The sequence below is a fragment of the Columba livia genome, chromosome 17 (genome assembly GCF_036013475.1).
Source record: "Columba livia isolate bColLiv1 breed racing homer chromosome 17, bColLiv1.pat.W.v2, whole genome shotgun sequence".
Classification (NCBI taxonomy): Eukaryota; Metazoa; Chordata; class Aves; order Columbiformes; family Columbidae; genus Columba; species Columba livia.
Genome location: NC_088618.1, coordinates 4,171,430 through 4,183,452, shown reverse-complemented (window position 1 = coordinate 4,183,452; position 12,023 = coordinate 4,171,430). Strand labels below are relative to the sequence as shown.

The window sequence follows — 12,023 nt, the reverse complement described above, 5'->3', positions numbered from 1 at the left end:
TACTTATGTTACAGATCTTGCTCTAAAACGTCTGGTCCTTGTGCCCATGTTACTTTTCTAATAACTAGAATTGATTTTCAGACTCAGTGCTAGAGATGCAGGTTTACGTCTTTTGGAGAAGTATTGGGATTGGAAAAAAACAATGCAAAGGGTGGTGTGAGACTGAAGTCCAGAATGGTGGCCTGCTGGAGGCTGGCCTCAAAGCAGACTGCTGAGAGCATCTCTTGATAGGGAAAGAAGTCTTATGTACTGTTTAAAACAGTATATCATTTTTTTTCTCAATACAACTCGCAGCTCCAACCTTAAAATAGTTTGTTCCCAGAAAGCTAAGTTTTTTCTGTCTTCTTGGTTTTCATTGACAAGAACGCAATATGTGTGTTTTGTTTGACATTTTTTAACTCTGCCTGTAACAGTTCTTAGGTTAGGATAATGACATTTCTGCATACACTGCACAGTAAGCTTGATGGATATTTTTCTGTCTGTCCAGAATGCAGAATGGCATGTTATAGAGACTGCCGTTTCACGAATGTTGTCTCATCTGTAGCATGCATCATAAATGCAAAGAATCAACGTACTCAAATGTGGTGTTACGTCACCTTGGCGGGAAAAGCCAGTACTGTTTTACTACTATGGTTAAAACTGAGTGGACCAGTGCTATTGTAATCTTGTTGGAAAACAAATCTTGGAGTAGAAACTCTTCTAGTATAGCTCTTCTAATTTTGACAATGTGACGCTCTTGACTGTGTATGAAAGCATAGATGGACCCAGTCTTCCTGTTTTGTAGCACTTCTGATTTTTGGTAACGTTATATTATACCCTGTTTAGGAAGTGTTAAATACTTACAACCTGTTACTATGGAAACAAAAATTAGGTTTCTGATCGCCTGGGGAAATCAAACACAATAGGAAGACTGGATTGTATGCATGCAGTGGGGGGAAGAGGAGTGAAGCTGGCCTTGTGTTAAGGGAGTTTAATGTAAAAACCAATTGTGTTGCAACAGCTGTACTTCTAAATAGAAGCAGTCGATTCTGTTCAGGTGTAAGGTTTAAGTATTGCTGTCCCCCAGCACAAACTTGCCTAAAATAAAGTTACAAAATTGGACAACAATGGCAGAGTAGTTAGAGCTGTGCTGATAATCTTGGTTGCAAAAGTCCAATTCCAACTTGCTGATAGAAGATACAGGTCGACACTACCTTTGGTTAATGATAAACATAAATAAGAAAGTGTTAGCTACATCTTGTATATGAAAGAACCATTCTGACTTATACAGGAAAAAATTATTCCATTTACTGTGATCACTTAGATGGGCTTTTTGTGAACTGATCCCTTTCTTCGTGAAGATGAATTGTTTTTGTAACATTTATATTGACATGAGAAAGCAAAACCTTTCACTTTTTTGTGATGTACCTAACCTGTAAACCTCCTCTTAGCAAGTCTTCAGTTGCGGGAGGGACCAGAGGCAGTTAGCAGAGCTGATAAGGGTGCTCAAAGTACACACTAAAGTAGTTTTCTTTTGAGGACTGTTGTATATCATAGTGGCTTTAGGAGGGTAAAGTTAATATTGTTTCCTGAGGCTACTGTCACGAACAGTTTTGATGAGAAGATCTGGAATATCATTTGACACTTGGAAGGTAACTACGGTGCCAGTGCATTTTAAAGTTCTTTGTTGATACCCAGAAGTAGCTGAAAATACAACAGGGTCTGAAATCCACACAGCTTTATTTGGGTTTTTTTCCCCTCCAACTTCGTTGTTCATGGAACATGTGCCCCATTGCTTCTGCCCATCGTCCTGACACCAGAGGCTGGTCCAGCCTGCACCATGTTAATATTGCATTTTAAATTCATATCTATCAAGGACTGGAAACTAAATTGTCTGTTTTAGTATAGACTAATGCACAGTTAAATAATTTTTTACACCCTTACATGGGACAGGTTATTTTTAGATTCCTTTATTGTGTGCTGAAGTTCAGTACTAAAATTCTAAAACAGTATTCTGTGCATGAATAAAAGGATTCTATAAATAAAGCTATAATGATTTGAACTAAATCCTGCTCTCGCTTTTCCAAGAAGCATCCAATTTTATAGTTAGAAGGGATTTTTTAATCAGTAGTTAAGTATTTGGCTAAACTATGCTTAAAGAAAATGTATCTGGGAAGTTTTGAAAGCAGCTTACTTGATTTCTTCAGAGCTGTTTGGTTTTTTGACCATGGGGCAAACTCCATGGTACCTGGTCTCCTCAAATCAGATGGGCTTCATCCTTCTAGGAAGAGCAAGAGGACTATAGCCCATAAGTTGGTGGGGCTGATCAGGAGGGCTTTAAACTAGGTTTGAAGCGGGAAGGGATTGAAACTGGGCTCTCCAAAGATTAGCCTAAGGATGGAAAGCCTAAATTAAGAGTGAAATCAGCAGCCCACTTGAAGTGCATGTACACTAATGCACGCGGTATGGGCAACAAACAAGAGGAGCTGGAAGCCATCGTGCAGCAGGAAAGCTATGACGTAGTTGCCATCACAGCCTTAGGTAATACTTTTACTGGTTCTGTGGGCTGAAATGTAATTGAATTTTAAAAGCCCCTTTCCCCCAACAACAACTAAAATCCCCACTTTCTTTCCAGTGTTAGAGTATATGGAATAAAAAGCCTTCTGCTTATGAGAGCTGCACTAGACTGCTCACTAAAAGTTTCTTGTGGGTTCCTATGTATCATAGGATGGTTTCTTATCTGTATTCAGTTATGGCTGATTCAGGCAATTGATAATGACAGTAGTCTTCATGGCAATCCTGATACTCTAATAATTATCTACTAGAGTAGGGGTCTCTCTTAGTACTTGGGAATATTATGAGCTTGAACAACTTAGAACAGTTGAGAAGGAGGTTGGAAAACCACTTGTAAACTTTGCCATATGTTCTGTCCAGTTGCCTGAATGTTTTAAGATTATTTTTTTAACAGCTTCTTTTTTTTTGTATTATGGAGTGATTAAGTCTTTAACAGTGTGGCAGATGTGGTGACGTATTTGAGTTGGCTGTAGCTTTCCAGCTGCTTTAAGTACTTTGAAAATGTTTATGCAGATGGACAGGCGTTACACCACATTGCGCTGAGGTATTCGCTTGTTCCGTGATAGCTGAAAACCAGCTGCTACTATATGTCTGCATATAAAGCTCCTTGCGACATCAGGAGAGCATATTGAATAGTTTGGCCATTTTTGGCTTAGGTCACCATTTGTCTAATGCTATTTTCTCTTGCTGCTCAAGGGCATTGTGGCTTCAATTAGTTTTCACATGCTGTAATGACACAAAAATGGGGTTTGTGGCTATTTATTGGAAGCCTTTGTATACATATGCTTATGAAAACACACGTCTAAGTCTACGAGCAAAACTGCGTAATCTTTTGCTGATATTAATGGTTGGGGTTTCTTTGACCTCAAAAAGTCACGTGGTGCAAGTTTACTTAACGTTTGGAGTAGCACTTAATTCTCCTCTTCAACATTTTCCATAGTGTTCCTGTGTGAGTGTTTGTATGTTCTAAGGCTGTAACACAACCACAGAGTTTTTCTTGGTATTATTTGCTAATGTGCATTATTGCTATTAGTTGCATAAGCAGTTCCTGCAGGAATTGCAGCTTGTTTTAATTTTACTGCAGGGACGCAGAGTCCATCTACTGAGAAGATCAGCTCTTCTGAGCTAGCTCATCTTCCTCCTTCGTTTCTTTGCATTATTTTATTAAAAAAGGGAAGCTTACACTTGAATATTTGCAGTGCTAATTACATTAGGAGCGTTTGATTATATGCATTTATTGGCAATATTGACATGCAGAATGTAAAAACCCTCCATGTGAGTCAGAAACGTGACTCTCATTAATATGCTTTAGCAACTTAATTTGCGTGCAGCCGTTTACTTGCAGTAGTCACGAAATAGTGGAGCTTTAATTATTCTTTTAAAAACTCAGTAAAGCTAGAGAAAAGTAAGTATTATAGGAAGGTGCAATAATTATTTCTGGGGTGATATGAGGTGCTGGAGCTACTAAACTGGCAACACAGTTCTGGCACCTGACTTGTTACTCTCTGCTGACTTTAGGAGGGTGCTGTTATCTTCTTGTCTCGTCTGCTGCTTTGGTGTCTCAAACTCATGCTAGTGGAATTTTTTATTCTTTGTTTGTGCAAAGTAAAAATACAGAATATTTCCAAAAGATGGACTCAGTTTCAGTACTGCTTTGAAATGGGGTCCATCTTTTGGAAACACCCTCCATATATGACAAGATGAACGTAGCATAGAGCTCTGCAAAACTTTTAATTGGGATATGGATTGTGGTATGTTTAATAGAGTAGCGTTACTGAAAAATAAAGCTAGTGCACAATCTGCAATTACCTTCCAACTCTGAAACATCTGGCAGTGTTCAAAGTATAACATGCATCTGCAAATCTGCTCTTTTAATGTTATTCTCCCAAGCGGTGCCAAAGAAAAGGAAAGTACAACTTCTTTTAGTTTCTAAATAAATAAATGTGGATAACATTCTGATCTTTGGAGAGCAAAGAACTGACTTTGGGCAGAGAGAAAACGACCAGAAGACTTTCCAGGGCCAGTCCTTCTGAAAAGGAAACTCGATTCACCTTAGCTCCAGTTGTTTATAAATATGTATCCTGAAATTGATATCTTTCTCTTGAATGTTTTCTCTTTACTTTCAAGAGGTATTAATGTGATTGAAAATGACTGGATTGTTTTTTTCGTTTCTTTGAGGTTAGGTAGGGGATGAGATCTTGAAGGCAAATCTAAATTACCGATGTATATTGGATAACAGAGTGGTGCAAACCACAAAAGCAGTAATAACCTGTTAGCAATCTTCGTCATCTGAACAGTTACTGGAAAACAGTTTTCCTGGCTGATAGAATTAATAGTATGCTTGGTTAGAAATCTCTCAAATAACAAAATTCTAACTGTATTGTTCATTTCTTTGTAGTTGGAGACAAGGTTCCTGCTGATATAAGAATTACTTCTATCAAATCTACAACTCTAAGGGTAGACCAGTCCATCCTCACAGGTATACTTTCTGTGAATTGGCGATAATGATGTGTATAGTTGGAAATGCCCTTTTACCGTTTGTTTAGAGTAATCCATTAGAAACAAGCCTGTTGCTGGTCAAGTACTACGTTGCATTCAAATGCAGTAGACTTCTGATCTAGTGACTTAACATCATTGGCTTTATATGTTCAATTTAGTGGGATTAACGTTCTTACTGAGACCCCCCAAGACACACACTAGTAACTTGTGGGGAAATTACAAGTCTTTTTATTCTAGTTCATGTAGTATTCTAGGTTTTGATATCTTGGCACTGCTCAAATATGGAAGTGTGGAAATCTTACTGAATAATATCTTCTGTAACAGTTTCTCTCACGAGAGAGAATAACTTCTGAGATACAGGCAGCTTTTAAACGGCTGTTACCGAAGACTCTGTACACGACAGCCTTATTTGCTGAAATTCTGTGCATGCACATTGATGTGTTTTCTGGTACTGGCTCTGGAGTGCAGGAGCTATATTTAGAGCACTTTTCAGATTTGTTGAAAACAAAACAAAGTAGCAGTACTTCTGAATATAGGAAAGAAGCTAGGAATCAACCAAGCATGCTATAACAGTTTTCTTTCAGCTGGAACATGAAGATCCGTCTGCCTGTTTTGGTAGCATAAATTAATGTTAACTAACCTGGAATTTAAAACCAGTAATGTATTCCTAAAAAAACCTATTTTTGATCCTCAAATCTGTCTTTTAAAGATACGGTGTATGCTTCATTAATTCTAACCATATAAAATGTTTACTTAAATCCTTTCCTGTTTTCGTGAAAAGCGAGGCATTCAATATTTTTGTTGGCTGAAATATACCCTGTTTCACTTAAGCAATTAAATAAAATCATTTGACATATTAAAGTGTTAGGACCTGAGGATTATAACTTTTTGATTCCTTACAGGACTTATGATACATATAAAATTCAAGACCATTCTCTTTATTTCAGGTGAATCTGTGTCTGTTATTAAGCACACTGACCCTGTGCCTGATCCTCGTGCTGTAAACCAAGACAAGAAGAACATGCTTTTTTCTGTGAGTTATTTGTTTTGAAATTTTCAAAAAAGTCATAAAATAAGAACTGTCATAAAGTAGCACTGAAACTGATATAAATGTGTTGAATTTCAGGTCCTCACCCAAAAGCTGTGTGACTGCTTTGCTGTATTGTCTATCTGCATGCATGTCTCCACATACATCGAACTGAATTAAAAATTAGAAGTAGCTTTTAATAAAAGCTGTCCTCAAGGAAGGTGCTTGTTGAAACCAGTTTATATAAGAAAACTGATTTCTTTCTCCTTCACAATAGTCTCCAAGACTGGAGCACAGACACTTTTACACTGCTTCTACACTACTTTTCTAAAATAATAGTTCTCCAGACTGAATGCCCACACAAATCGTGATATAATGCGGCTAAAATTGAGAATTAGCTTTCTATATAGGAATTAAACTATTTCTTCAAATGTGTTCAAAGGAAGCACTGAATGCCTTTCAGATAACGAAATAACAATTCTGTCATTGTTGGTAGGCTGCTGTGGAAAATCTAACTGTTCTTTCTCGTGTCAAGTGTGTTCGCACAGCTCCACAGAACACATCTATTACTCTTAGTAAATACCATTAAATCTGGAAAAATACGATCCTAGTACTACAAAAAAACCTCACAAAACCATTGAAGATTCCAGATTAAATACATACTGCTTACTCAGCAGCTGCATGTGACTATGCTGCTTATAGTAGATCAATATTGTTTTATTTGACCCCATTCTGTAAGCAGAAGTTCTACACTGGAGTGTTCTGTTACAGATACTGGGGGAGTATCATTCTTTTCCTTTTCATGTTTTTCCACATCCTAGCTGAAACATAGTCTGGGCTTGTATGAGGTGTGGTTTTTTTAAATTCAAAACAAAACCAAATACCACCACCAAAACCTGTTCATAGATTAACTACAACTCTTCTCTTTTCTTTATTTGCACAAGGGTACTAATATTGCTGCTGGTAAAGCTATGGGAGTGGTTATTGCAACAGGAGTAAACACAGAAATTGGCAAAATTCGTGATGAGATGGTGGCTACTGAGCAAGAGAGGACCCCGCTCCAACAGAAACTGGATGAGTTCGGAGAGCAGCTGTCTAAAGTCATCTCTCTTATCTGCATCGCTGTTTGGATAATAAACATTGGTCACTTCAATGATCCAGTTCATGGTGGCTCCTGGATTCGAGGTGCTATCTATTACTTTAAAATTGCTGTTGCTCTTGCTGTTGCTGCTATTCCGGAGGGTCTGCCGGCTGTTATTACCACCTGCTTGGCTCTTGGAACCCGGAGAATGGCCAAGAAGAATGCGATTGTCAGAAGTCTTCCCTCTGTGGAAACCTTGGGCTGTACCTCAGTTATTTGTTCTGACAAGACTGGTACTCTGACCACAAATCAGATGTCAGTCTGCAGGGTATGTTGAATTAGCTTCTTCTATTTTTCTTTTCCTCCTCAGCCACTCTGAATAGTTAGAATTGCTTGAATTCTTTTGATCACACGTCTTTTGGTTCTCATATCATCAAAATCTTGCTTTATTTTCCCAAGATAAGCTTCCACTTTTAATTCAGTTTTCCACTATGTAGTGTTTAAGGCTTTCATCTCTTCCCTTATTTAGTCATGGCCAAAAATAGCTGTAGCTGCACTTGATGGGAGAGAAGGTTGTTTGCAAGCAGCTTCCCATTGACGTGTGTGCAAGCCATTCAGTCTACTGGTAATTATTTAGTATGATTTATCCCCTGTTTCAGAAAGGTAGGATAGTTACGCTGTAGAAGCTGGATATGTCTTAAGTGCGAAACACTGGCCTCTAATTCAGCAAGATGGAAGGGTAGAGAAACTTGGTGGTGAGGCGGGAAGAAAAGGAAAAAAGGTAGATTTACTAGAGTAGCTTGGATAGTCTAAGGTATTTTCACTACTGCATGGTTCCACCTTTATTTGGTGATCATACCTTCAGTAGCTCTTATTGGTCAGTTGGTCACTGTAGTGTTTTCAACGTGCAATGCTGTGTGACTGATCTGGCAGAGTGGAGATACAGTTGACCCTGTCACCCATGTTGCTGGGGTCGTCTTCGATTTGTGGCATGTTTTTAGGTGAGCGTAAGTTATGTGCCCCACCTCCCTTCCCCTCAATATTCTTTCCAGTGTTGATTAATTTGGGACTTCTAGTCACGTAACATAACTTGTGTTCAGCTGCCTGTTCTCTGTGCTTCCCATATACCTGGTATTCTGTGTAGGAATTTTATGGAGAAAACATTAAGTTCTTCTGTTTAATAGTTGTAGATGTTCAGTAGCATAGCAACTCTGACACCACATGTTCAGAGTCATTACATTGGCTTAGAATTCCAAATGTGTTGAGCGCTACACACCAGTATTTTTTGGCAAAAGTTTGTAAGCCTTAAGCACTTTATTCTCATGTGATTGATGGATTTTTCTTTCTAATTGGTGGTTGACTTGTTCTACTTCCTTAAGTATTGTAGTATTTATACCTAAGAGACACAAAGCAGCTGCTCATCAGTATTCCAGAGGAGGTTACTTGCAGTAGAGTTGCATAACTGCCCTAGTCTTTGCAGGGTTTTTTTCATCATGCAGATGCCAAAAGCAGAAGGCTTCCTGGTTAACTCATCATTTAAGTTGTGTTTATTTAAAATCTCAAAATGCTTTAGTCCTTACATTTAGAGGACTAAATGTTTTAGAGCTTGTGCAGTACGACTTACTTGGTTCCTTGTTAATCTCTGACAGCTACAGAATAACTTTAAATGCAAGATTTTGCAAAAGACAGGAAAATCCTAATACCTGTAAACAATATGCTTATTCTTGTTTCACTCTAGGCAGAGTTTGCTTAGCTTTTAAGAAGTCTGGTTTACAACAGTAATTCCATTTGTAGTTCTGGTTTCCACCTTAAGTAGTAACTCTGGAGCATCCAAAGGAAAGTGTTGCAGTCAGAAATCATACTGCTTTAGGAGGAGACTTGAGGGATTATATTAATGTCCTCCTGTGGTATCTCCCTCTGAGAATGCACTTACTCTGCTTTGTGGGCTTTTACTTTATCAGCTTGTCTAGCTTTTTGATTTTTAAAATCTCTTTAATGATTATAGTGTCTCCAGACACTGATGTATATCAATTATGGAATAACTAATAGGCCATGGTTTGTGAAGGTGCTTTCCAAAAATGTAAGGCAGCACAATGAGGGGGAATTAAGATATTGCTAAAATGGGATATGACAAAATGGCTAATACTAACCAAAGGGAAAGAAGATTCATTAAGATAAATTATCAGTGAGAAATTTTCTTCCCTACTACCACTCCAGCAGGTCATGGTAAGAGTATGACAGCTTCAAGCACTATGGTTTTAATCTTCATCTTCCAAGATTTGATTCTGCCTCCAGCTCTGCTAGAAGGGAAACGGAAACAAAGGAAAGACTGAGATGCAGGTGCCTTGTGGGGTGCAACTGCATCCTTCAAATTGTTGTCTTTATTTGAAAATGACATTTCAACCTGTGCCAGTAGGGCAGTGGAGTTGTCTGAATGTTTCTAAACTCACAGTGTACTGGTTGGCAAAGTGATTTTTAACGGGAAAACCAGGACAGGAAACAGTTTTCACAAGTCTGGATGTTAGGAAGAGCTTGAGTATAGTCAGGATTGTCAAGCAGATGAAGTTAAGTGTACCTAGTTTGCGTTTTTCAACTCTTTGATAGATTTGTGCCACAATGCAGTTTTCAAATGAGATTTGTTAAGCAGAAGTGCTGTTTTCTGTACTTCATGCTTCAGCATAGGGACCTGTTCAAATATATATGGGATCAAAGTTCAGAGTATTCTATCTGGTTTTGTTTAGTTTGTTTATTCAACCTGAACTTGCCTCTTATACCTGCTTGCTTAAGGTCTGTTTACAACTCTTGCATTAATTATTGTTCAAAGGTAGTAACACTTCTAACTCTAATTTCAGATGTTTATCCTGGAGAGAATAGAAGGAGATAGCTGTTCCCTGAATGAATTTACTGTAACTGGCTCAACGTATGCTCCCATGGGAGAAGTGTAAGTGTTTCATTGAAGTTAAATATTTGTCTGTTTATGCATTGACTGTTACTTTAGTCTTAAAAAGTGACGCATGTAATATTCAATAGTGATAATAAATGAAAGCTCAACCAGCGGGAATGCAAACTGAAGGGCTGGGGGGAGAAGTAATTAACAGTAAAAGGAAGTTAAATTCTAGACAAGTAAACCACAATGACACTCACTTAATATTGTCTCCAATATTGCAGTGTTCCTTTGATAACCTAAAAATCAATTAGGGATAGGCTGAGAGGATTAATTGAACTAAAATACTACTGGACTAAGATTAACTATCCCAATGCTTCAAAGTGAGTGATCACTTTGGTTTTACTTGCCGAATAGAATTCTACTATGTATGAAGTCGAATGAAGATTCAGTTATTGTGAACATCTCAACCTTGTGGAGTTTCCCATCTGTGCCTTTGGCTCCCTGCAATCTTCACCACTCTCTAATTTTCGTAGCAGTTAAGACCACAGTGTTCTCAGCAGCTGGAAATCTTAATTCCTCAGTTCTCTTTTGTTTCAAAGCTAATTGCTATCAAAAGCTTATGCTTTTACTTCAGGAGATGGCATTTACTCTTAGGCAAGGTGACATTCTAGATCTTGTAAGGCATCCGACTAGTATGCTTTAGCTAGTTTCACAAGAGCTCTAGATAAACAAAATAATAAAATATAGTGTGGTGACAGATGTCGAGTATAATAAGACAGTCATCAATGCATGTTAATGTTCTATTTTTACTTGCTGGAATTGGAAATGTGAATAAGCATGTTAATCGCGCTGCATTCACGTACATAAAGAACATTCTGTGAAAGGGAAATTACCACAGAAAGGCTGTTATTGGAGCATAAGGAAACATAGCCGAGTACTCAAACCTTGAGGGCTGATGTATTTTGGCATTTATGGATGGCTTTTTTTAAAATCGGGGACTTTAATGTGACTGATTTCACCTTGGATTGTAAACTGGCACTGAAAAATAAAGTCTGAGGACCCTAAGAGGCAGTTGGGTCCATTGCTCTGCCCCAAGGCAGGACCTGCTCTAGATACGAACATCCTGACAGATGTTTCTTTGTACTCTAACTCCACATAATGTTGTCTTCCACAGTTCTATAGGCAGCCTACTCTGTTTCATAACCATTAAGCATTTTTGCAGTATATCAATAATTTTTGACTTTATTCTTAAAGGATTTGATACAACTTTCCCCCAAGATGGATTGAGAATTTAAAATAATAAATAAGGAAACTAATGGTAACTACTGAGAACCACAGCAGATTGCATTTGACCTTCAAGTTAATGCAGCTTTAGCTAATTGAGCTTGAAACTTTAAGAAAAAAGTGCTTTATCCAGAACTGTATGGCTATCACTGGAGGAAATAAGGTTTTGTCATTCAGATAGTGATTTCATTGATAATCATGTAATTCCGTTCATGACTCTCTGATCTAAACTTCAGAACTCACCTTTATCAAACCTGCTTTTCTCAACAACTTCTGGTTCTATAGTCCCAAGTCCATAACTAATAACATTGTACTATATGGAAATACAGTAAAGGGATGGATTAAAGAAGAGGAAAAGGTGAGATGCTGATACTAAATAACTAACTTAAATCTCCCACCTTTCTTCTTTCTGAAAGGCATAAAGATGACAAACTTATTAAATGTAGCCAGTATGATGGCCTTGTGGAACTCGCAACGATCTGTGCGCTCTGTAATGATTCCTCTTTGGATTACAATGAAGTAAGTACATGTTCTGCAACAGAAGAGTGTGTGAGAATGAGATAACTGTATGTAATACCTTTCAGTGGTAAATCCCTTGACTAGAAAGTCAAGGAGGAGAGTGTTTAGATCTCCTGAAGTGTTCATTCTGGGAATGACTTGTTTGTTGAACACTGAGAAATCTGAAGCCGGGC

At 38.0% G+C, this 12,023-nt stretch overlaps 1 protein-coding gene across 2 annotated transcripts in view; it reads left to right on the top strand.

The window, feature by feature from the left end:
• The window catches only part of ATP2A2 (ATPase sarcoplasmic/endoplasmic reticulum Ca2+ transporting 2), a 41,689-nt gene that overhangs the window by 17,062 nt on the left and 12,604 nt on the right, over nucleotides 1-12,023 (top strand). For both annotated transcript variants that reach the window (XR_010466690.1, XM_065032843.1), the window contains exons 6-10: nucleotides 4,952-5,032; nucleotides 6,000-6,085; nucleotides 7,024-7,488; nucleotides 10,013-10,101; nucleotides 11,748-11,850. Coding sequence is in view for 1 of the 2 variants with exons in the window: in XM_065032843.1 (XP_064888915.1) it covers nucleotides 4,952-5,032; nucleotides 6,000-6,085; nucleotides 7,024-7,488; nucleotides 10,013-10,101; nucleotides 11,748-11,850 (824 nt within the window). In the remaining variant the exon portion in view is untranslated. The remainder of the gene's footprint in view (nucleotides 1-4,951; nucleotides 5,033-5,999; nucleotides 6,086-7,023; nucleotides 7,489-10,012; nucleotides 10,102-11,747; nucleotides 11,851-12,023) is intronic.